This window comes from Schistocerca gregaria, chromosome 3, assembly GCF_023897955.1.
Source record: "Schistocerca gregaria isolate iqSchGreg1 chromosome 3, iqSchGreg1.2, whole genome shotgun sequence".
NCBI lineage: Eukaryota > Metazoa > Arthropoda > Insecta > Orthoptera > Acrididae > Schistocerca > Schistocerca gregaria.
Genome location: NC_064922.1, coordinates 359,020,267 through 359,047,493, shown reverse-complemented (window position 1 = coordinate 359,047,493; position 27,227 = coordinate 359,020,267). Strand labels below are relative to the sequence as shown.

Sequence of the window (27,227 nt, the reverse complement as noted above, 5' to 3'; positions counted from 1 at the left end):
ACCATCAGAGGCTGTTCAAGCATACCTTCTGAGTATTTTGATATACATAGCCCACTGTCTCCCATGAATTATTGAATTTTGTTTTGTTTCTTGTCCTAATTATCATTCTGTCTGTATTGCACTGAAAACAGTGCACAACGGTGTAAATGTCGACAATGTGCACTGTGTATGTCTTGTTTCTATTCACTCATGGTACCCGCTGTTGACAACAATAATGCCCTCTTTAACTTCTGGTGCACCATGTTATAACCTGGAGTTTCTATTGTAAGATTTAGACCAAACAGACATGAGATTTATGCTAATAATGTATCTCCTATATAAATGATATTTATATAGATTGTACCATGATATTCAGGTATTCTATTCACTTTTCCACTCTTTAGTGTTCCACAGTTTTGAAAAAAAAATGTGAAACTGACTTAATGTAACACATTAAACTGCTGTTCGATTTATTTATTTATTTATTTTTATTGTGAAACTCATTTCAGTCAAAGAGCATTATCTTGCACATGTTATAAACAGGAAAAGGAAATTCCAGGTAGAAAGGATGTTTGAAAACTGTATTAAAAATACAAGCAAAACTTACAGATTGCAGTAATAGTTACATATATGTGTAATTATTGATGTTAACAAATATATTTGTAACTTTAGCTGTTAGCAAAATCTGTAAGCATTACTTTTATTTTTGCTGCAACTTTCAAACATGATTTCACCTGAAATTTTCCTGCACCCATGACGTGTTTACAACTGCTGAATAATGGCCTTTGATCGAAACCTGTTGCACAGTAAAAGATTAATTAAACAGGAGGTTAAGGTGCTTCAAGATGTCATTTCCACTTATAGTTTTACAGCTAAATCATTCCATGTTGATGGGTCAGAAGCAAATTACATATAGCTGTTGCAATCAATCCGAGTAAAAATTTTTCTAGGATTAGTAGAACATCAATCCCAGGAGAACAAATTGTTAATTCAATATTGCTGCCTCCTGCTAACAAGTTGGAAGTTAATCAAATAATAAAAACAATGAAGAATAAAATGTCCTCAGGGATTGACGAGGTACCTTGTTCAGTCATGATGAGATATGCTAGTGTCATATCACTCTCACACATCATAAGCATATCATTGTCAGAAGGAGTCTTTCCACAACGATTAAAAATTGCAAAAATAAAACCATTGTGTAAAGAGGGCAATATACATGAAGTGGGAAACTATAGAGCAATAGCTTTATTATTGGTATTTTCAAAAGTAATAGAGACAGTCATGAAAAACAGAATTACAAATTACCTCAAGAAATTCAATCTATTGTCTGTAAGCCAACACAGGTTTCACAAAGGAATGAGTACAGAGTCAACCTTCACCCAATTCATTGAAAATAGTGTAACAGGGCTAGATAGGAACAACAGTACAGTGGAAAGGATGTTTGAAAACTGTATTAAAAATACAGGGAAACTTGGACTTATCGGGCATTTGATACTGTCCAACATGATATGTCGGTATAAACGAGGAGTGGCAAAAAAATGGTTTCAGTCATGTCTCCATAATAGGAAATGGGTAGTAGAAATTGCAACAACAAACAGTAAATACCATAGTATTGTTTACAGATTGGATATTCAGGCTGTGCCAATTGGGGTACCATATGGGAGTGTTCTGGAACCTCTCCTATTTCTTCTTTACATAAATGATGTAAAGATTCCAGTAAATGGTACTCACATAATCCTGTTTGCGGATGACACAAACATTGTAGTAACTGACATAAACTGGGTATTGCCAACATCTGCAACCAGAGTTATAGAATATTTGCAAAATTTGTTTGAAATAAACAAATTAATCATATCTCTAAAACTGATTATATCCATTACAGGAAAACAAAGTCACACTCTGATCTGGATCTCAGAATACAAAATAAAGAACTTGTGAGAGTTGCTCTCACAAAATTCTTAGGTGTGCACATAGACGAAAATTTAGACTGGAAATTCCACATCCTGTATCTCTCTCATAAGTTAAGCTCTTCTTGCTTTGCATTACGTGTTATTAGCTTTGTGTGTAGTAGGGAATGCAGCAGAACTGTTTACTTTGCTTATACAGGGTGTTACAAAAAGGTACGGTCAAACTTTCAGGAAACATTCCTCACACACAAATAAAGAAAATATGTTATGTGGACCTGTGTCCAGAAACACTTAATTTCCATGTTAGAGCTCATTTTAGTTTCGTCAGTATGTACTGTACTTCCTCGATTCACCGCCAGTTGGCCCAGTTGAAGGAAGATAATGTTGACTTTGGTGCTTGTGTTGACATGCGACTCATTGCTCTACAGTACTAGCATCAAGCACATCAGTACATAGCATCAACAGGTTAGTGTTCATCACAAACGTGGTTTTGCAGTCAGTGCAATGTTTACAAATGTGGAGTTGGCAGATGCCCATTTGATGTATGGATTAGCACGGGGCAATAGCCGTAGCGTGGTACGTTTGTATCGAGACAGATTTCCAGAACGAAGATGCCCCAATAGGAAGACGTTCAAAGCAATTGATCTGCGTCTTAGGGAGCGCGGAACATTCCAGCCTATGACTCGTGACTGGGGAAGACCTAGAACGATGAGGACACCTGCAATGGATGAGGCAATTCTTCGTGCAGTTGACGATAACCCTAATGTCAGTGTCAGAGAGGTTGCTGCTGTACAAGGTAACGTTGACCACGTCACTGTATGGAGAGTGCTACGGGAGAACCAGTTGTTTCCGTACCGTGTACAGTGTGTGCAGGCACTATCAGCAGCTGATTGGCCTCCACGGGTACACTTTGCGAATGGATCCTCCAACAATGTGTCAATCCTCATTTCAGTGCAAATGTTCTCTTTACGGATGAGGCTTCATTCCAACGTGATCAAATTGTGAATTTTCACAATCAACATGTGCGGGCGGACGAGATTTTCTGTGAACGTTTGGGCAGGCATTGTTGGTGATGTCTTGATTGGCCCCCATGTTCTTCCACCTACTCTCAATGGAGCACATTATCATGATTTCATACAGGATACTCTACCTGTGCTGCTAGAACATGTGCCTTTACAAGTACGACACAACATGTGCTTCATGCACAATGGAGCTCCTGCGCATTTCAGTCGAAGTGTTCGTACGCTTCTCAACAACAGATTCGGTGACTGATGGATTGGTAGAGGCGGACCAATTCCATGGCCTCCATGCTGTCCTGACCTCAACCCTCTTGACTTTCATTTATGGAGGCATTTGAAAGCTCTTGTCTATGCAACCCCGGTACCAAATGTAGAGACTCTTTGTGCTCATATTGTGGACGGCTGTGATACAATACACCATTCTCCAGGGCTGCATCAGCGCATCAGGGATTCCATGCGAGGGTGGAGCATGTATCCTCGCTAACAGAGGACATTTTGAACATTTCCTGTAACAAAGTGTTTGAAGTCACGCTGGTATGTTCTGTTAATGTGTGGTTCCATTCCATGATTAATGTGATTTGAAGAGAAGTAATAAAATGAGCTCTAACATGGAAAGTAAGCATTTCCGGACACATGTCTACATAACATATTTTCTTTCTTTGTGTGTGAGGAATGTTTCCTGAAAGTTTGGCCATACCTTTTTGTTACACCTTGTACACATTCTGCTATTACCTATGGCCTCACCTTCTGGGGTCATAATAAGAAAAATTTCAAAACCATCTTGACTCTACAAAAACGAGCTGTTAGAATAATTACCAACAGTTAAAGGCTAACTCCTTCAAAGCAATTATTTCAACAGATAAATATTCTACCCCTACCGTGTCTCTATATACAAAAAAGCGTAATTAATGTAGAAAGAAATATTGGCAATTTCCAATCCAACTCTGATCTACATACTTACAACACATGAAAGTTCAATGACATTCATATTAAAAGAGTTAACAAGGCTTTGGCGCAGAAACAAACAAATGAACATACAAGGAAGTAGATTGTATAACAAACTACCAGTAAAGATAAAAGAAATAAAAAAGTTGTCTTCATTTAAAGAAGCAGTATTCAAACTATTAATGGCCAACTGCTATTATAGTGTAAACGAATACCTGGCATAGCTTCACACAAAACAATTAGATTCATGTACTCTGCACCAATAGTAATTTTTATCTTACTGTTGCTATGATCTAAATAAATAATATGTACAAAAGTGTTAGAATTATAATGTGCTATATCTAAATATCAACTGTGTATTCCATGTAAAAAGTCTTTATCATACATTAATGTAATTAATCAAAGTTGTACGTGCTATTTCAATGCAGACTGGTGTTGTGTAGACTACTATGCACATTTTTTGATGAAATCCATGCAATGTACATAGTCTCTGGATGAATAAACTACTACTACTACTATGTCCTTCAATCCTCATAGGGAAGTTTGCTGTAGAAAATAATCCAAAGCTGGACACCAGCAGTTCTAAGTTCCATAGACTAGTACTCTCTGACAGCAAACTAACATTAAAGTCTCCACAAACAGTGATTCTCCAGTTGAGTGTGTATAACCTTATTAAAAGGTTCCTTGGTGTGTTATGAAATTTAAGATACTTCCTGCTACTGCCCTGTAAACGTTCAGTACTATAAGCTTCTGTATTTTCTGAACTACAGAGGCATTTGATCAGTCATTCTTCCCACACTCGATATTCAGTTGGAATGGGGCGAAACCATAACACAAGGTGCCATGCTAAGTTCCCTCTGTCATACACTTCACAGTGGCTTACTGAGTATGAATGTAGATATTGACCCACCTTTGTGGCATAGTATTCAAAAACCTTTTCAACAGAAGGTTTGTTAAATTCAAGAGCTAGGGGCTTAACTTCACATTTTGCATATAGAGGGTGTTCCTCCTAAGAGCCACCAGGCTTATTTTCTCTGATGTTTTGGCAGATTTTTGCAATGTTTAAATGGAGTCAACCCTAATAAGAATAACCATTACTCCTGCAGTGACTCAGCAGTGCTGCTGCGTGGCAGTAGCAGCCAGTGTGGTCCAGATGGCACAGATTTTCTCAGAGAGGACACTTCTGGCTATTAGCCAAGCATTTAACATATTACTGGAAGCATTAAAGTGCAAACTGTGCCATGTATGATGCGAGTGAGTGAGGGTTATAATGTCATGATGTGAAGATTATAACTTTGTTTTGTGCTTTGATTTAATGATCAAAATGAGCCATAATGCATTTAAATCAAATTGAGTATCAGTAAATAGCCATTTTACTTAACTTTCATTTGACAACAATGGGGTAGGGATATATTCATTACTGTAAATGAATATATCCCAGATTTTAATTGTATGAGGCATTTATATGATTTCCTAGTGAAAACACAAACACACATTTCAAATTTTGATTATATTTTCTAATGGAACTTAATAATTTTACTGAGTACACAATGACTAGCAACATCTGACAACTGACTTCATAGTTATAACACTGATACTGATTTCTGTAGGCTCATGTGCTCAACTGTTTGTAAAAGTTTTGACAGTCAATATTAGTAGACTGGACAGATTAGTATAACTGGACAGATAAGAAATCAAATCACCAAGTAGCGGCATGAGAAAACACACATGGAAGATATGGAAATGTGCAAACTTTTGTGGCCAGTGGTTTCATCTTTTGGCAGAAGGTTGGAAGGGAAAGCAGGAAGGATGAAGGGAAAGGACTTATGGGTTTAGGAAATTGGGAGAGTTATGGAAAAGTTTCCCAGAACCTTTGGTCAGGGGAGAATAACCAGCTGCGATGATAAGAAAAGACTGCACATTGGTGCCTGCATGAGATGAGGCTGTGACTGTCATGCTCTGCACAGGATATTGTGTGTTGCCAATGTAGTATGTGTTGCCAAATGGAGAGTATATATCAGCAACACACAGTATCCTGATGCTAAGCATGCTCTACAACATGACAGTCATGACCTCGGCACCTGTTCCACCAACTGTACCATCTGCATTCTCCCACGTAACACCAGTTTCTCAGAACTTTGCTGGTGAGAACTGTGTTGCAACATTTGCTTATTTCTTGCCACTTTTCTGCCTGAAATTTATGTTAGTTTCTGTGGTCTTAGCATTTCTTTTCAGTAACTATTCCTTTTCTTTACTCCCTTTTATTTTCCAACCCCCCTCCCCCTGCCACCTGTCTATCATTTATAATGCACTTAACCTTCTGCTCTTCTCTTATTGACTCCTGCACAAGGTTTTTTGAGTAAAATGTGTCTTGCTTATTACTCTATCTTCCACATTTAAGTCCTTAATTTTCAAATCTTGTCTGGTGCAGTCATCAACAAACAGTCTTTCTTTGTCATCCTGTCTGGTAAGTCTTCCCTGACCTGGGATTCTGGGGTCGCTTTTCCACAACCCTTCCCATGTTCTAAACCTTGCCAGTCCCTTACCTTCACCTCTCTTCCTTTCCCTTCAACTCTTCTGGTTAAAGAAGGAGCCACTGGTTCTGAAAACTTAACCCATTTCCATGTCTTTTATATGTGTTTTCACATACTGGCACTTGGTAGGTAGATTTGTTATCTATGTAGATTTGTTATCTATTCAGTTATATTATTTTTCAAGCATTGATTATTCTCATTAGATCACATGTTGTTGAAGTTATAATTTAAAAAAGAAAATTGCAATTACAAAAGTTAATTTCAGTTTAATTAGGTCATACTGTGACATACATGATTAATTGTAAATAAATAGTGATCACTTAGGGTAACAAAATGTCCAGTTATTTCATTTGAAAGTTGTAAAATATGCAATTTTATCAATGGATAGTCATTAAGTTTCAAATACCAAGACTTTCTTCATTTTTAGATTAACATTTTCAGTGTATTACAACATTTTGTAGCCGGCCGCGGTGGTCTCGTGGTTCTAGGCACGCAGTCCGGAACCGTGTGACTGCTACGGTCGCAGGTTTGAATCCTGCCTTGGGCATGGATGTGTGTGATGTCCTTAGGTTAGTTAGGTTTAAGTAGTTCTAAGTTCTAGGGGACTGATGACCACAGCAGTTGAGTCCCATAGTGCTCAGAGCAATTTGAAAATTTGAACATTTTGTAATCTCGAGTGGCATATATTCCAAATTATGTGTGAAGCACAGTAATGTTTTCATATCTGGTAACTTTACATATCTGATAAAAGAAACAAAATTTACAAGTAATTAACATAAAAGAATAGGTAAATATTTAAGTTTGAATATTTGTGTATTTAATCAGAATGTGGCTTGGGTTGTTTGGTGTAACAGTATCAGCAATTCAGTGTTGTGTTTTTTGGTCCACCACATTACAGGGGCAATGCATCAATAACATCCATGTGTGAAGATCCCTGTTCCTTGAGTCATTTTCAAAGCTTTGCAATAACATGCTTGACAGAATGTTTCACCTAGCGCTTCTCATATCTCTCAAAGAGTAACCTGATCTTCATACTAGTCCATTGAACAATGTTCCTGAAGTCACTCTCAGTTGTATAATCAAGGCTATGATCCAAACTGTTACATTAGGTATCTCAGTCACTAATATAACTTTGTCTCCAATAAGGTTGTGCAAGAGCATTCACAGGCAAGAATTTGAATACAAGTACAACTTCACTCCTGTGGTCTGTATTGTCATAGCACAAATAAATACAAAAGAGTCAGTGAGTCAAGTATACATCCATGAGTGAGCGCTTTTGGGAGATGCTGGTCACATCCCAATTAAATGACTAAAAGGATGAAAATGTATCTCTCATACAATGGGTGGCATGATATTATGTATCTTGCCAACACCTACCTTCACTTTAACAATACAGCCCAGCATGAGAACAAGATTAATAGTGCAACAAAAAAATTTCAGATAGGAATTAAGAAAACATTTGGTGTCAACCAGGAGCTCAAGGTCAGAGCAATATGAGGCCTCACATTCAGTGTACTCTATCACACAGTGACTATAAGTATGATGAAAGCCACAAAGCTTCACATCTAATGAAGGGTGTGAATAAAGACATCTATTGAGTGATTGTTTTCAAGGATGTCACATCAGAGGATTTCATTAAGTGATCCAGCACTTACAGCATTATACCGGAGAAGAGTATGCTGGAAGATATTCAGCAGACTTGTGAATGTCATACCAATGACAGTCAAGGTAGACCATCAGGACCTCACATTGCTAACATTAGTAAAAGAAACCATTCTTACTGTGTATGACATTTGTAAATGTTGAACCCAGACAGTCAGAATAGCAACATTGACAGCTGAACCCAGCCGGGAGGAGTTGGCATTGTTAATTCTGGAAGAGATTTGTCAATCATTTTTACAAAACAAAGATAGAGAAATGGAGTGAGAAATGCTTGACTTATGCTGTAACTGTCAAACAACTTCCAAGGTTCTTGACATCATGGGTACAATAAGCTCCCTCATTAGTTTGATTGCATAACAGAAAAATGGATATTTGGGGAGCAGAGGATGACACACCTGTCAGTTTCCATTGTGGATGCCTCGGGCAAGTTTTACACTACTACAAGAAATGAAGTAGAGTATTTTATGACTAGTTTGTTTCCAGTAGTCAAACAGCAGGGCAGTGTTGTTAATACCAGGTGACTACAGATACTACAGCTGGCTTACACAGTGAAGCCCATCACCATACCATAGTTGAAGTTGGTCTCCATAGTGTCGCAGTTGTTCTCCATTGTCCTAGAGGTACCAGCCAAACAGCCACCAAAATCAGGAAATTTAATCGAGGTGACCGTCCATGGAGTTGAAGCTACTGCAGATGAAAATCCTGCATGAACAACAGTTGTCATGATGCCTGGCAATCACACTAATGTCATTATTGAGAATCATATTGTCCACACACTAATTGACTCTAGGGCAGTATATTATGTGAATTCATATTGTTATCATCATCAACTGCAGTAGGTTGTGCTCCAAGGTTCTTGCCCTCCAAAATTAGGTTGTGCCCTCTCCATGTAACCTATTTTTTGAGGGGAAGAAGATCATGAATATCAACTGCTTCACATATCTTGGTAGTGTTGTGGCAAGTCATGGGGCTGCTAATCTTGAGGTTCTGAACAGGATTACCAAAGCATCTAAATTCTTGAATCTAGTATGAAACATTTTATGGGATAAGGAACTTTCTTCTGAGAGTTAAACATGCCATAAAAATTATTGCAGTCCATCTTGGAGTGGTGGGACAGCAACATTACTATTACTACTATTTAAAAAATAGTCATAGGTCACACAATGTCATTTATTAGCTCAAGATAGGACAAAATCAGGTTACATTAGATAATAAAAAAATTTCTGCCAAAAAGCATGTGCGAAAGAAGTACGATACTGAATAAAAGTTACTGAATTTGCCTCCATGAGGTTGCCTTTCATTACCCTTTGTTCAGTATCATACCTTCTTTGCAGCATGCTTTTTTGGTGCAAAATTTTTGATTTTTATGAAAACCTGATGATGCACTATCTGGGTGAACCATGTCATTCTCAAGTTAGTAAAAACTATTGAACAACCTACAACTGTTGTTTTTAAATTGTTTGAACAATCAAAATACAGATAGGTCAACAACAACTTTTGAAATAAAATTCCTTGGGTCTTCTCTACAAATGAGAAGAAGAGACAAGATCACTGACGAGAACATGAGGAGACACAGGAATGTGGATGTTACCATTGAGGAGAGGCTGAGTGTACCAAGACTGAAGTGGTTTGGCCATGTGAAATTGATGCAACCTAATTGAATTGTTTTTCAATACATGGAAGGAATGTGTCAGGATGAAGACTTGTTGTAAATTGTTGTAGTTGTGCTGGGAAAGTCCCTGAGTTTCAAGTGCTAATAGAAAGCACAGAAGCTGAAATCGTTATTGGTAAAGAAAGCTGGCTAAAGCCTGAAATAAGTTCTGTGGAAATTTTTACAAAGTCTCAGACGGTGTTCAGGAAAGATAGATTAGGCAGAATTGGTGGTGGAGTGTTTGTATCTGTCAGTAGCGGTTTATCTTGTAGTGAAGTCGAAGTAGATACTCAGTGCGAATTGGTATGGGTGGAGGTTATACTTAACAGCCAAACTAAGTTAATAATTGGCTCCTTCTACCAACCCCAAGACTCCGATAATATAGTTGCTGAACAGTTCAGAGAAAATTTGAATCTCGTAACAAATAAATACCCCACTCATATGGTTATAGTTGGTGGGGACTTCAACCTTCCGTCAATATATTGGCAAAAATACTTGTTGAAAACCGGTGGTAAGCAGAAAAGATCTTCCGAGATTGTCCTAAATGCTTTCTCCAAAAATTATTTTGAGCAGTTAGTCCATGAACCCACGTAAATTGTAAATGGTTGCGAAAACACACTTGACCTCTTAGCGACAAACAATCAAGAGCTAATAGAGAGCATCATGACTGATACAGTGATTAGTGATCATAAGGTCATTGTAGCTAGGCTCAATACCGTTTCTTCCAAATCCACCAGAAACAAACGCAAAATAATTTTATTTAAAAAAGCGGATAAAGTGTCACTAGAAGCCTTCCTAAGAGACAATCTCCATTCCATCCGAACTGACTATGCAAATGTAGACGAGATGTGGCTCAAATTCAAAGATATAGTAGCAACAGCAATTGAGAGATTCATACTTCATAAATTGTAAGAGATGGAACTGATCCCCCTGGTACACAAAACAGGTCCGAACGCTGTTGCAGAGACAACGGAAAAAACATGCGAAGTTCAGAAGAACGCGAAAACCCAAAGATTGGCTAAAAATTTACAGATGCGCGAAATTTGGCACGGACTTTAATGCAAGATGCCTTTAATAGGTTCCACAATGAAACATTGTCTCGAAATTTGGTAGAAAATCCGAAGAAATTCTGGTCGTATGTAAAGTACACAAGCGGCAAGGCGCAGTCAATATCTTCGCTGCGCAGTGCTGATGGTACTGTTACCGATGACTGTGCCGCTAAAGCGGAGTTATTGAATGCAGTTTTCCGAAATTCTTTCACCAGGGAAGATGAATGGAATATTCCAGAATTTGAAACACGAACAGCTGCTAGCATGAGTTTCTTAGAAGTAGATACCTTAGGGGTTGCGAAGCAACTCAAATCGCTTGATACGGGCAAGTCTTGAGGTCCAGATTGTAAATCGATTAGGCTCCTTTCAGATTACACTGATACAATAGCTCCCTACTTAGCAATCATATACAACCGATCGCTCACCAATAGATCTGTACCTGCAGATTAGAAAATTGCGCAGGTCGCACCAGTGTTTAAGAAGGGTAGTAGGAGTAATCCATCTAACTACAGAATGGTTTCAGAAAACATCGTTCTTGTGCAACGCAGCTAGCTCTTTATTCGCATGAAGTAATGGCCACTATCGACAGGGGATCTCAAGTTGATTCCGTATTTCTAGATTTCCAGAAAGCTTTTGACGCCGTTCCTCACAAGCGGCTTCTAATCAGGCTGCGGGCCTATTGGGTAATGTCTCAGTTGTGCGACTGGATTCGTGATTTCCTGTCAGGAAGGTCGCAGTTCGTAGTGATAGACGGTAAATCATCGAGTAAAACTTAAGTGATATCAGGTGTTCCCCAGGAAGTGTCCTGGGACCTCTGCTGTTCCTGATCTATATAAATGACCTGGGTGACAATCTGAGCAGTTCTCTTAGGTTGTTCACAGATGATGATGTAATATACCATGTAGTAAGGTCATCCGAAGACCAGTATCAGTTGCAAAGTGATTTAGAAAAGATTGCTGTATGGTACGGCAGATGGCAGTTAACGCTAAATAACGAAAAGTGTGAGGTGATCCACATGAGCTCCAAAAGAAATCTGTTGGAATTCGGTTACTCGATAAATAGTACAATTCTCAAGGCTGTCAATTCAACTAAGTATCTGGGTGTGAAAATAGGAACAACTTCAGTTGGAAAGACCACATAGATAATATTGTGGGGAAGGCGAGCCAAAGGTTGCATTTCATTGGCAGGACACTTAGAAGACGCAACAAGTCCACTAAAGAGACAGCTTACACTACACTCGTTCGTCCTCTCGTAGAATATTGCTGTGCGGTGTGGGATCCTTACCAGGTGGGATTGACGGAGGACATCGAAAGGGTGCAAAAAAGGGCAGCTCGTTTTGTATTATCACGTAATAGGGGAGAGAGTGTGTCAGATATGATACGCGAGTTGGGATGGAAGTCATTAAAGCAAAGACGTTTTTCATCGCGGTAAGATCTATTTACGAAATTTCAGTCACCAACTTTCTCTTCCGAATGCGAAAATATTTTGTTGAGCCCAGCCTACATAGGTAGGAATGATCAAAATAAAATAAGAGAAATCAGAGCTCAAACAGAAAGGTTTAGGTATTAGTTTTTCCCACTCGCTGTTCGGGAGTGGAATGGGAGGGAGATAGTATGATTGTGGTTCAATGAACCCTCTGCCAAGCACTTAACTGTGAATTGCAGAGTAATCATGTAGATATAGATGTAGATAAGGAAAAGAGAGACATTGAATGTTGTTGTGAGGGAAGAAATCTGACATGAAAGAAACAGATGGAGGCTAATCATTCAGAAATGTTCTAACCACCTTGTTGGAAGTATTTCCTGATGCTGATTACTTGTAGCCCATTGTGCAGAAAGTTGCAAATAGAAAATATATCCAGCCAGCAGGCATCTCTGTTGTGAGAACAACTGTCAATGACAGAATACAGCCCTTTGAATATGTCATTTTATCAGAATGCAGCCATAATATTATCCTTGAATAAGACATCTTGTAGGCATTATAAGTAGTCACAGACTTTGAAAAACTGGAAGCTTAGATTTATGATGTTGTTTTTGAGGAGCATTTCCTCTTACACTATTAAGGCACTATTAAAATAATATGGAGTAGTAGAATGGACAAGTTAACACATTTTTTCATAGATGCTCCAATATATGGACACATCAAAACACCTTCAGTTCTGACCTTTCATTTACTGAAATACATGGCGATTCAAAAAGAAAGAACAGATTTCAGTTGTTTATTACAGATAAACTATGTCAGATAGAAATACATTTCACATGCCTCTGGCTGGAGCAAGATGTAATGTTTTATGTTTGCACACATTCTTTGCCATATACTCAACACTCAACATACACCATGGGAAAAACATAAAAAAGACACCACACATTGCTTGAGAAACATTGAAAAGGTAGTCCGTTTCATTCCTTATATGAATCAACAGGTCTCTGTTTGTTCAATGAGATTTCGGGCTTACAGCCAGTCATTGTAAACTTCATTACATGATATTTTGGTTGGACAACTGTGAACCGAAATATCGTGTAATGAATTTTCCGACGACCGACTGCAAGTGCAAAATCTCTTTGAACAGTTGATTCACCAGGAAAATTTTAAATTTTACAAGTCCCTGTTTACTGAATCAACAGCTTCAGTAATTCAGTTTCTCAGCTCTTGAGGAGTAGCTGCCATAGATGGACAAAGACTCTGTCTTTTATATACCACCAACAGAAAAAATCTCAAGAGTCTTTGTCCCATCTATGGCAGCTACTCCTCAAGAGCTGAGAAACTGAATTGCTGAAGACTCTGTCTTTTATATACCACCAACAGAAAAAATCTCAAGAGTCTTTGTCCCATCTATGGCAGCTACTCCTCAAGAGCTGAGAAACTGAATTGCTGAAGCTGTTGATTCAGTAAACAGGGACTTGTAAAATTTAAAATTTTCCTGGTGAATCAACTGTTCAAAGAGATTTTGCACTTGCAGTTGGTCGTAGGAAAATTCATTACACAATATTTCGTTTCACAGTTGTCCAACCAAAATATCATGTAATGAAGTTTACGATGACTGAATGTTGTGGTGAGGGAAGAAATCTGGCCAATCGCCATAATTGTGGATTCTTTGATTGCTATCAGAGCAGGTTCATCAAATTAGAACACATGAAATATTAGTTCACTTTATTACATAAACAAGTGAAAGATTTACTTAACTTTGACACACTTCCTTGTCACAAAATTTCTTGATAATTTACAATTGTGACTGGCTATGAAAGCATTCCGTGATGCACTTATTAACGAATCGTTTTTTTCAATACAAAATGCATCATTTACGAAAGTACATTTATCAGAACTTTAACCGTCACTGGCCTTCACAATGATACTGACTGCTGTAGCAGAGGTCTCAAACTGGGGAAGAGCTCTGGCATGTTCAACCCTCTATGGGAGGGCACTGTAATGGTGAGGAGAGAGGTGTGGTCATCAGGAGCATCTTTGATTCATTGTTGCAGATTGCAGCAAGGCCTTGCTAATGCCTGTGTTATTGATATCCATTGCCATCTTTGGTGTAGCACCAGAATCTCTTGACAATACAGCATTCCTCCCCCCCCCCCCTCCCCCAATCCAAACATAACATCTAAACATCTGCAACATTATCATGTGAGGGGGATGCACTTGATGGGTAACTGTGTCTGATGACACCTTCTTGCCTGCACGCTAGTGTCCACTACGAGGGTGACCAGGAACACCAGTCGAAAAACGGTCACAGGTGCATGCTCACATCCAGAGACACATATGCTGTGGTTGGCTGGACAGCAGGTGGATCTTCTGATGTGATGTCTTTCTGGGGCAGACATTGGTTTGAGCATCTGGGTGACAGCTGGCAGCAGCGACATGTGACAGCACGGGTGGCCTGTCAATTTCCATGGACACCACAGAGGAAGTAGCTAGCCAAAACTGGCAGAGATGGCTTTGACAGTAGATGAGGACCTCAGCGATGTATTGGACCTGGACAACAAGACTAACATTGTTCTTCTGTTAGTCTTGCTAGGACGGTTAGGATGTGTGCATGCTGTGTACGGGTGCAGAAGGAGCAGGCTGTAGTTCATGAACAGCTGAATGTTGTTTTAACTACATTCAGTCACATTCAGGCTGCTGCCTTGGGGTGTAGTGGTGGTGGAGAATCTGGTGTGTTGCATGGGACACCTTAGATGACACTTGTTTTGCCCATGGCCTCTGCTTCCAAGGCACCTCCTAGTGCACCCAATGTGGTGGATCCAGCCTCACAGCAGTGTGAGTGGCAGTTGATAAGGTGTTCGCATTGCTTGAGGTGGAGGGCTAATGTGGAGACTGGCCACCGGGCCTCACTTGGGAGTGGACAGATGGCTGCTCATTCAGCAGGGTCGAATCAGGCACACAGGAGGAGGGATTTATTAGTTATTGGGAGCTCCAACATGAGGCACATTATGGTGCATCTTAAGCAGATAGTGTTCAGAACTTTGGTCTCAACCAAAGGCTTCTTCACTCTGTGACAACTTGGCTGCAGATTTATAGATGTGCATTATTGTATGGGGATTTATAGGGCTCCCTTGATAGGTCATGGGTGCACACTGCAAAGGAAACAGCTATTTGGTCTTGGGTAGCAGAGTACTTGTGGAGTGCACAAGAGGGTGTTTTAGACAAGACGGTAACTTGAGGTGCTCTGACGAAAATTAGCCACTCTATACACAACAAGGGAAGTTGGACAGCATTCAGAATAAAGACACTTCAACTGTCAACATTTTACCAGTAAACTGTCGAAATATTGGTTCCTGAATTTACTACACTCCAAGAAACATCTCACAAACAAATTATTCCTGGGACAGAGAGCTGGCTGAAACCTGAGGTGTGAAGCTCTGAGATATTTAGTGAGTCATGGAATGTATATTGGAAAGACAGATTAGAGGTCATAGGAGGGGTAGTGTTCATTGTAGTTGACAAAAATATTGTCTGTATTGAGATTGAAATTGAGTTTGGCAGTGAAGTTACCTGGTCATATATTACAGGTGTAGGTGAAACCAAGTTAATTGTTGAATGTTTTTACTGGCCACCTGATTCAGCTGTAACAGAACTATAGTCATTCAAGAAAAGTCTATGGTTAGTAACTCGTAAATATCCAGATCGTGCAATAGTAGTTGGAGGTGACTTTAAAGTACTGAGTATAGACTGGGATGTCTGCTGTCGATTCATTGGGTGGGTGGGATGTGAGAAGGGGGGAGGGGGAGTCGTATAGACAGACAGTCGTGTGAAATGCTTTTGGAAATGTTTTCTGAAAACTGCCTTGAGCAGCTAGCTCGGCAGCCCACACACAATGGAAATATCTGAGATCTTGTAGCTACAAATAGGCCAGACATAATCTACAATGACAGCTTAGAAATGGGCACTAACAATTGTGATGTCATTATAGCAACTGTGATTATGAAAGTTAATAAATCAGTCAAGAAGGCTAGAAGAGTGTTTCTGGTAGGTAGAAGAAATAAGCAGTTATTAGCATCTCACTTAGATAGTGAATTGACATCATTCACTTCCAGTAAGATGGATGTAAGGTATTATGGGCAAAGTGTAAGCAGATTGTAAATCATGGTCTGGAGAGTTATGTACCTAGTTAGTGGATAAAGGATGGAAAATATTGCAGTCTCAGGTCAAAAGAGAATGCACAAATGACAACAAGCAAAGATTAGTAGATATTTGTGCATCCGTAAAAAGATCTATACGCAAAGCATACATTAACTACCTCCATCATATCTTAGCAAAAGATCTGGCAGAGAACCCAAGAAAATTCTGATACTATGTAAAATCACTAGGCAGGTCAAAGGCTTCCATTCAGTCCCTTGTTCACCAGTTTGGTGTGGCAGTTGAAGATAGCAAAACAAAAGCTGAAGTTTTAAATGGCAATTTCAAGTAACTATTCACACAGGAGAATCATGCAAACGTACCATTATTTGACCATCAGACAGGGACTCATATGGATGATGTAATAGTAAGTATCCCTGGCATAGAGAAACAACTGAAAGATTTGGAAGCAAATTAATCACCAAGCCCAGATGAAATCCCAATTCGGTTTTACAAAGAGTACTCTATGGGACTGGCTCATTACCTAGCCTGCATTTATCATGAATCTTTAACCCTCACCCACTTCTCCCCCTCCTCAGCACAAAGTCCCAAGTTACTGGCAAAAAGATCAGGTGAGTGCAGGACATAAGAAAGGTAAAAGAACAGACATGCAAAATAGAGACCAATATCACTAGCTTTGGTTTGCTCCAGAACCCTGTAACCTATTCTCAGTTTGAATATAATAAATTTTCTTGAGAAGGAGAAGCTTATGTATATGAATGAGCATGGTTTTAGAAAAATCACTTGTGTGAAACTCAGCTTGCCCTTTTCTCTTTTGATATACTGTGAACTATGAATGAAAGGCAACAGGCAGATTCCATATTTCTAGATTTCTGGAAAGCATATGACATGGTGCCCCATTGCAGGCTTTTAATGAAGGTATGAGTATATGGAATAAGTTAACTGATATGTGAGGGGCTCAAAGACTTCTTAAGTAATAGTATGCTGTCCTTGACAGCAAGTGTACAGCAGAGACAAGGGTATCATCATCAGGAGTGCCCCAGGAAAGTGCGATAGGACTGCTGTTGTTCTCTATATACTTAAATGATTTGGCAGACAGGGTGGACAGCAATCAGCAGTTGTTTGCTGATGATGCTGTGATGTACAGTGAGGTGTCGAAGATGAGTGACTGTAGGAATATGCATGAATACTTAGGCAAAATTTCTACTTGGTATGATGAATGATAGCTAGCTCTAAATGTGGAAAAATGTAAGTTAATGCAGATCAGTAAGAAGAACATACCTGTAATGTTTGGAGACAGTGTTACTGTCCTGCTTGACACAATCTGGGTGTAACATTGCAAAGTGATATGAAATGGAACGAACATGTGATAACTGTGGCAGGGGAGGTGAATGGTTGACTTCAGTGTATTGGAAGAATTTTAGGAAAGAATGGTTCACCTGTAAAGGAGACTGCATATAGGATGCTGATGGGACCTATTATTCAGTACTGCTCTAGTGTTTGGGACCCATACCAGGTTGGATTGAAGGAAGACATTGAAACAATTCAGAGGCGGGCTGCTAGATTTGTTTCCGGTGGGTTCGAACAACATGTAAGTGTTATGGACATGCTTCAGGAACTCAAATGGGAGTCTTTGGAGGGAAAGCAATGTTCTTTTTGAGAAACACTATTGCGAAAATTTGGAGAACTGGCATTTGGAGCTAACTACCAAACGATTCTACTGCCTGTTCTATGAGGTTTTGGTATTGGTGCCAGATCATGTGGACTTCTTCACACAATATTTTGGCTGGCAGCCATTTTGCCATCTCCTGTTATCTGCCACTGGAGATTGTTAGTTCACAGTGTCAGCATTACAGCAAAAACTGACACAGAGACACAAGCACATTGGTGCTCATCACAGGGTCATCCTCTGTTGAAGTCCACACCCTCTGCAAATACTGTTCCATATGTGGCATGCAGGTGCATGTGTAAAGGTGAAACTAGAAGTCCGCACTGTGTCAGAATGTGCACTTATGACTCTAAGAGCTAACATTGTATGTTGCCAGCAATTTTTCCCCTCAGAAGAAATCACATCGATTCTACTGCTGCCAACATACATTGCACATAAGGACCACAAACTGATAAGATACAAGAAATTAGGGCTCATATTACGGCATATAGACAGTTATTTTTCCCTTGCTCTATTCGGGAGTGGAACAGGAAAAGAAATGACTAGTAGTGATACAGGGTACTCTCCACCATGCCCTGTACGGTGGTTTGCAGAGTATCTGTGTAGATATAGATGTAGACATAGATTCTGCAGCAGAATCATTGGCATACTCATATGCATGGCACAGATGATTTTGGTGGCGATGCAGTAGCCCAACAGAACAGAGGATGACATATGAGGAGCGGCTAATCATTTTGGTAATGACTCCACATTACAAATGCTGTTTCTTGCCAAAGACTTTGTAAAAGATTTCATCCTGCAGCTGAAACTTTGTCTGACCTGAAAGAATGAATTGCTTCCATGGCAGCAACAGGAGATGTAACAGGATACACTTCCTATGACCATATAACAATTCTGACAGCAACTTCCCGTTGCATGGCAAGGTGCAGTACGACAGAAAAAGTCAACTTCACTGTTGGATTGTTGGCAAAAAGGTGCAGTGGTCTACATCTACATCTACATCCATACTCCGCAAGCCACCTGACGGTGTGTGGCGGAGGGTACCCTGAGTACCTCTATCGGTTCTCCCTTCTATTCCAGTCTCGTATTGTACATGGAAAGAAGGATTGTTGGTATGCTTCTGTGTGGGCTCTAATCTCTCTGATTTTATCCTCATGGTCTCTTCGCGAGATATACGTAGGAGGGAGCAATATACTGCTTGACTCTTCGGTGAAGGTATGTTCTCGAAACTTTAACAAAAGCCCGTACCGAGCTACTGAGCGTCTCTCCTGCAGAGTCTTCCACTGGAGTTTATCTATCATCTCCGTAACGCTTTCGCAATTACTAAATGATCCTGTAACGAAGCGCGCTGCTCTCCGTTGGATCTTCTCTATCTCTTCTATCAATCCTACCTGGTGCGGATCCCATGCTGCTGAGCAGTATTCAAGCATTGGGCGAACAAGCGTACTGTAACCTACTTCCTTTGGTCACGTTGTATATGCCACTGGCAGCAAAAAGCTGTTGGAAATTAGGTGATGTGAATAGTTTTCCATTGTCTGAGACAAAGACCTCTGGAAGATCTTCAAGACAAAAAAATAGAAGACAAGGTTGATACTGTACTTGCAATAGTGGTGGGTCTCATGAGAATAACAAAAGGAAACTTACCATAAGTGCAAGCCACTAACAACCATAGTGTGTTCCAGAAAGCACCCACAAAATCAATATGAATGCATTGCCATGGTCTGGACAGAAGCGGCCACTCAAAAAAGTTATGTGGCAGAGCTGAGTGGTGCTCTGCACAAACTTTGCAACAACAGGTCATTTGATCTGTCTGATTTCCATTCCCTGATAAGTACAATAATGTCTGACAAGTTGTTTCATGCCAAATACACCCCAGTGATCTTGGTGCAATAAATCCAGAACTTCCCACTTTCGGGAGTGAGGAATCACAACCAGGGCAATGTCATTCTCTGTAAGCAATATTAGAACACCTGAGCACACAGATACTGTGTGGTGATGCAAAAAGTAGTGATGCACCACTTGGTGATGAATGTCTTACAAACAAACTGCTTGGTCACCCATGGCACACGTACTGAAATACAACCTGCACAGCTCCATCAGAAGCAGCTACAGTGGCAACAAGCTGAAAGTCAAGAGGAAAATTTTGAAGACATTTAATATCCTGAGAATTGATTTCAAAACATGATTCCTGAGATGGATCAAACAGTGTGTCAATACTGACCAGTATCTGAGACAATGTGTCAGCATGTAAATGTTGGGCAGTGGGCCTGTACAACTCATACTGATAATTAGACAATATTTGGGCCCAAGCTTGGCAGGAGTGAACAAGGCCATTGAAGGCTGATGATCTGTTAGCAAAAATAACTTATGGCCATACAAATACTGGTGAAATTTTGTAACGCCATAGATAATAGTGGGTGCCTATCTTTCAAGCTGACTGTAATTACAATGTGCTTTGCTCAGAGATTTTTTGAGGTAAAAGCAAGAGGTATGCCAGAAGTATCAATCTTATGGAAGAGCACTGCTCTCCAACCTCATAAAAAGATGCATCCACAGCTAAAACAACAGGCTTACCTGGGTCAAAGTGAACCAAACATCTAAAACTTAACTATATCTCTTCCAACTGCAGAAATGCATTCTGGCAATCTTTGGACTACACAAGAGGAACATTTTTCTGGCACTGTGGGTTAAGTGGAGCAGCAATTTGCCCATGGTTAGGAATAAATTTGATATAATAGGTGAGCTTCATTATGACTGATTAGAGCTTCTTAATGTTAAGGGGTGCTGGCAGATCTCTGCTTGGATGTACACTCTGTCCATTTATTATGTGAAATAAATAGTTCAAAGCTTTCCCTTGTTGCACTTTAAGCCATCTACAGAAAGAACTTGAAACAAACAGTCTAAATTCACTAAATGTTATGCAGACCTATGACCCATGATGACAATATCATCCAGATAATGCAGGAAGGGCTTCTTTTAACTGTTCCAGGAACTGGAGCAATTCCAAATGGTAATCTTTGAAACTGGAACAAACCTAAGTGAGTGTTTACCACTAAGTATTACTTGGACTGTTCATTCAGTGATAACTGTACACATGCCTCTCTCAAATCTGTCCCCTGTCAATTAATTCCTCCGGACCTGGAAGACAGAAAGAATCCACTACAGATTGTAGTGAAGGCTTCTTCAGTATGACCAAGGGTGATGCCCATTGCTTTGCAGAAGGAGGTTGGATGATCTCCTGCGTTGGCATCTGTAATTCCTGAGTGGTGTAATCATGTATTGCATGGGTGACAGATCATGCATGGAAAAATCATGGCTGTGCATTGTCCTTCACACTGATGTTTGACTCAAAGCCCTTATACCTTCCTATACCTGATTCAGATAGCTCCTTGTACTTGCAAGTCAGAAACATTTTTGTGAGGCACAGAAACACTGACTTGTAACACTTTGTTTTGAATGCTAAATTGAGTTAATCTTACTCAAAAATGTTTGCATGTTTTTAGAATTGAGTACATGAAAAGGAACACACTTTGTCACTCCCTGAAAAGTTGCTGGCAAACTGTACATGCCAAGGACTGGACTTTCTTATGCATTGTAGGCAGATGAAATATAAGTATTCTACTGTAGCAGTTGGGTACTGATTCCAGAATAAGTGTCTTTATTTATTAGGGAAATGGAAGCACCAATGTCCGCTGCAGTTTAATTGTCTTACGGTCCACTTTTAAATCAAAAAAAGTTAGTTTACCTGCATGTGTACAGCAACAGAAGAATTTCATGATGCGGTAGTGATAGGTTCAGCTTGTGCCCTAGTTAATGGCATAGCCTGTACTGTGTACTGTTCTTGACAGCAAAGCTGTGATTCTCTCTTCATCTGTTTGCAGTATTTCCACTAGATTTTATGCCCAATAATTCCAAAACATCCAGTTTTCTAATTACACCATCATTGAAGCATAAAATAGCATCATAAACACTAAATTATACGGTTGTAGGCTGAACAAATACAATTTTTGGTAACCGGTTACAAATAATACAATTCACACATTCATTAAAATTTTGGGTTTTCCCATGAAGACATTTCATCAATGAGGTATCTTTACAAAGGTCTCTAAATATGGGTTTAATTTCATTCATTACTGATGCAGGTAAAGAATGTTTGTGGTCATATCTGGCACTTCTCCTGTACTTGCACCAAGTGTCAGGATCATTCGGGCAAAGACGGTGCACTGGATTTTCATTTGTGGAAAGCTTATGGAAAAAGATAGCCCATACAGTTTTTATCATATTTTTTAAATTACCTACATTTCTTCTTATGACCAAGCCAGAATAATTCTGTAATCTATTTCAACATTTGTCAGGTGTCCTTTACTACCTATCTTCTTACAATCTTCCAATACTATTTTCTACTTATCTTTCAATAATCTTCTCAACCTGGACCCCATTCTCTTCTGGACATACTCAATGCACTCTAATTTAGAAATTGTGACATTAGGACCATAGGGTTGTTCTGCACATACCCGGTCATAAGCCTTGCTGTGCCGTTCCCTAAATACTGTGTGTATCTGACTCATCTGCTTGCCACTGATCGATTAAATATCCTGAGAACTCCTGCTACTTCCATTCCACTGCTTCAACCAGTATAATTCATCTGACAGTTATGGTCATGTTCTTTCTCAGTTCCACTGCCACAAGTTTTACGGTACTTGCTTAGACTCTACCTCAATTATCTTGTTGGTATCAAATAATGTAGTTGTCATGGCACCATTTATTGAAGTGTGTCCACATTTCTGCCAGCTGCCATCAAAGCATGTACCGATATCACCACTTTCACTGTCATCATTTTCCTTGAGTGCTTCTTCAGCTGATTCCTTCATTGAGATGTTATAAACTTCAGCAACGGCAGTACCAATAACATTATTGTAAGTCATAAATATTGCAGGAGGATTTGGAATGTCAAGTAATGCACATAAGAGTTTGCCTGCCTCCATCCCATTATCAATAGATCTGAGACCATATACTAGCTATACTAGCCTTATGTTGTTCTCATACAAATTATTATTTGCCATTTTTGATGTCATTGTTGTAGCAACTGTAACACATTTTGTACAACTCAATGCCAGGTTTGACACAACCCCTTTACAAAGATGCTGATTCTCACCCAAAGATATGTCACCACTGCATGTTCTGCGCGCAGTATTTTTGCAAATGAAATCACAGAGCATGCTAAGGTTCACCATAATATTTCAAAATTAATGTTTATCTTCACATGTTGACTGGGAGGAAATGCCTTAAAGAGACTGCAGTTTCTTTCTTGATGTGCTGATTTTCTTCATGTCTAACATTCTTGGGTGCTTTGACCCACTAACTTCATTTACCTTTATGTATTTATTTCCCCTGAATTTTAATTTAGGTGAGAATTTCTTTATTCATGGCATCTTTGTGAAAACATGCAGAACCAAAGAAAATACAAATCAACATGTGCTTCACTCACAAAAAACTTCACTAAGTACAACCATTAAGTCAGGTAGGACAGTAATTTTTTTCCTTTGTGTAAATCTCTACCCCATTCTGCTTGCTATTATTTTTGTAATAGTGGGATGTCAAAATTAAATTAGTAATTTTTGTATTTCGTACTGATTCAGGATTAAGCCAGTGATCAGATATGCATATTTCTGAGACATCCATTAGCTCATCTGTCAGTAAGTTAATTTCATCAGTATTATTATGCCAGGATTGTCCATCATGGTGTTAAATTTTTAGATCAGGTTCATTCTCAGACTGGTAATTGTGTATCACATTTGCACCTTTAGTGTGAAATCTATAGTACTTATCTACTTGGTCCTAGAAACTGGTAAATTCTGATTAGTTTCTAAGATTACAGTTACTGTACTATCTCATTTCTTAACAGCTATCATAGGACTGTTATTTTCTTAAAATGTATTTATTGCATTGTATTATCTTTTTAGGAAGATGATATACTAGGAACACAGAGAAGTGTACAAGTACTTTATTGTAAAAGCAGTAACTATCCAGAATTCACTCATTCAGAAACTGAAGAGTATCTTGGAAAATATGGTATATTACCTCCCCTCCGCAAATACTTTATAGTCGAAAAAAATGTATCAGACAAAATGTCTCTGGAAGGAGATTTTCGCAGCATTTTCCATGATATACCAGGAGACCATGTTAAACCAAGAATTGAAATTCAAAGGTATTTTCTTCTGTACTTTAACTACATGTGTATATAGTGGTTAAACTATGTGATGATGATAGCCATTTTAAATGATTGCAGAAGTGACAAGGGAAATTTTTATAGGCAGCAAGCTGGAAATATTTCTACTGTGTCTGCCACTGCAAAGGATTTCAAGCCGCAGAGTTTGGAAGGTAAAAAGTCTTGTTTGGTACTGGTAAGAAAAACATATAATTTTTGTTATAAAAGTAATTTTCTTTTCATAAATTTAGAAATACAATATTAATTTTATTAGCTCATATAAATAAGTATTTTAGACTTAGGAGTCGACTAATTTCAGCAATCAGAGTGCTTTTGGCACATTACTTCGCATATCAGCAGGCCTATTTCATGATGCGTCTGAAATTCTGAAAGTAATTATTAGTATGATTATAAAGCTGGAGAATTGCATCTGTTGTACTATGGTGTTTCCAAGATTTCTTTGCATCAAAAATGAGGAAAACCCTAGACAAGATATTATGATTTCAATATTCATTCAGCAAACATATAAATGATGTACACTTGGATAACACATTTTCTCATGCATTGTACAGCATGGTTTTCACTATTCAGCAGATTTCATTTTTCAGACTCTTCTAGAACAACTGAAGAAAAAAGTGAGTGATAAACCCCAAGTATTCAGATACAAGTTGATAGGTTTCATTTTGGCACTTCTGTTGTGTATAGTAGTTCCTCAAAGCAGCTGAGAAATTTTGTCTGTAATGTGTTATTTATTCATATGTTCTCTGTTTTGTTGTTATCTCTGAGTAATTATTTACAAATTTTCTAATCATCTTTGGATAAAGTATTCATTGACTCCTTCTGTGACCAAGTAGCTTTGGCTCACATAAATAAATAAGTGAATTTGTTGTCTTTTGTCCAAAGACTGATTTGATACAGCTCTCAGTGCTAGTCTATCTTGTATAAGTCCCTTCATCTCTGAATAACTACCCCACCTTCATAAACATCCTTCAAAGCTCTGGCATGTCCCTATCAATAGTGCAACAAGGGTTACCACAATGACTTCATCAGTAATTGACCATGTGGCCACAAATATGGACAGGGAAAAATGTGATGTAGCTGTAAAAGATCTCAGACTATCAGACCATCTCTGTCAAATAACAATAGTAAAGTCAGGCATAGAATCATTCCCTAAACTATGAGCCTACAAACGACATCTATCAGAAATCAAAATAAAAGATTTTTCAAAAGAACTAGAAAAACAAAGCTGGGATGAAGTGTGTAAGGAAACCAATGTGAATATGAAATTCTATAAATTCTCCACATTGTATAAATTGAACTTTGAAAAGGCATTTCCGAAAGTATGCTTGTCTGTATCAACATCACATAGAAACATATGGATAACAGCAAGTATTAAGAACTCCTCCCAAACACTTAAACACCTCAGTTCCATGAAAAAGATTCACTATGATCCACAATTATTAAATTTCTATCATAGATACAAAATGATCTATAGGAAGGTACTGATTGCTGCAAAAAAGTCATTTAATGACAAAATAATGTATAATGCAGAGAACAAAAGCAAAGCAGCCTGGTATGTTATAAGAAAAGGAAATGAGGAGAGGCAAACAAATGCATAATAACATACTGCTAAGGGAGGGGGATAAAGTAATAAATAATCCACAGCACTTAGCAAACTATGTAAATGAGCATTTTTCAAGTATTGCAGAGAAGTTACAGCAAAAATTCCCCCAAACAAATGTAACACCTTTAAATAATGTTGCACTAAATACAGTGATGGTGTTACTTCCAGCCACAGAGAATGAAGTCAATAAAAAGTCAGTAGGCTTAGATGAAGTACCAATGTGTGTACTGAAACAATGCATATGGATTATACAAGGCCCCTTAACAAATATAATAAATGAATCCTTCATATCAGGGACATTTCCAGAGCAGTTAGAACTGGCAAGAGTTGTACCTTTGCTTAAGAAAGGTAATGCAGAAGACATAGAAAATTACCGGCCCATTTCCCTGCTGTCAGCATTCTCAAAAATAATATTAGCAATTATGAAAGATAGATCAATGAATTACCTGAATAAATATAATCTTTTAAGCAAATCACAGTTTGGTTTTGAAAGTGGCAAAAATATGGAGTCAGCCATAGTAGAATTCACAAAACTTGTACTTGATGGTCTTGATGAAGATAAGTGTTGATACAGTCGACCACAAGATTCTATCAAATAAATTAGATGTATTAGGAATAGGAGGGATAGCTAATGACTGGTTTTGATCATACCTAACAGATAGGGTACAAAGAATAAGATAACTCACACTTCAAATAGATCCAAACATTTAGTAAAACACTTATCAGAACCAAAATACATTAATGTAGGTGTTCCACAAGGTAGCATTTCTGTTCCTGATATACATCAATGACTTTCCCAGTAGTGTTACTCATCATGAAAAAAATACTCTTTTCTGATGACAGCAATATTATAGTCACTGAGAAAACAAGAGAACTCCTTGCGAAGAAAGCAAATGAAACTCTCAAGGACGTTTATGACTGGTCAATAAGTAAATAAAGTGACATTGAACATAAAGAAAACTAATGCCCTGAATTTCAGTTTGAAGAGGAAAAATGACAATGTTCAATTAAATGTAGATGGCACCTCTATAGACTGTGTAACAGATGCAAAATTTCTAGGAATGAACATTGATTCTCAGTTGAAGTGATTGGAACACACAAAGGTGCTTTCAAACAGAATGTCGTCAGCATGTTATGCTCTTAGAATCCTGTCATCAGTGTGTAACATGCAGTGCCTTTTAGTTACATATTATTCATATGTACACTCAATTCTAGCTATGGAATTCTTTTTTGGGAAACAAACACACAAAATATGAACACAATTTTCAAACACCAGAAAAGAGCCATAAGAATAATAACCAAAAATACTAGTCGAGCTCATTGTAAAGATTTGTTCAGAACACTGGGGATTTTAACTGCTCCATGTGAATACATTTACCAGTCAGTTTTACACATCAAAA

The 27,227-nt window shown here is 38.5% G+C and overlaps 1 protein-coding gene across 5 annotated transcripts in view; it reads left to right on the top strand.

Annotated features, from left to right (window-relative positions):
- Positions 1-27,227, top strand: part of LOC126354048 (dentin matrix acidic phosphoprotein 1-like) — a 172,753-nt gene that overhangs the window by 44,778 nt on the left and 100,748 nt on the right. For 4 of the 5 annotated variants that reach the window (XM_050003394.1, XM_050003396.1, XM_050003398.1 and 1 more), the window contains 2 exons: positions 23,959-24,203; positions 24,285-24,376. In XM_050003394.1, the coding sequence (XP_049859351.1) occupies positions 23,959-24,203; positions 24,285-24,376 (337 nt within the window). The remainder of the gene's footprint in view (positions 1-23,958; positions 24,204-24,284; positions 24,377-27,227) is intronic. The other variant, XM_050003395.1, reaches the window with a different exon arrangement.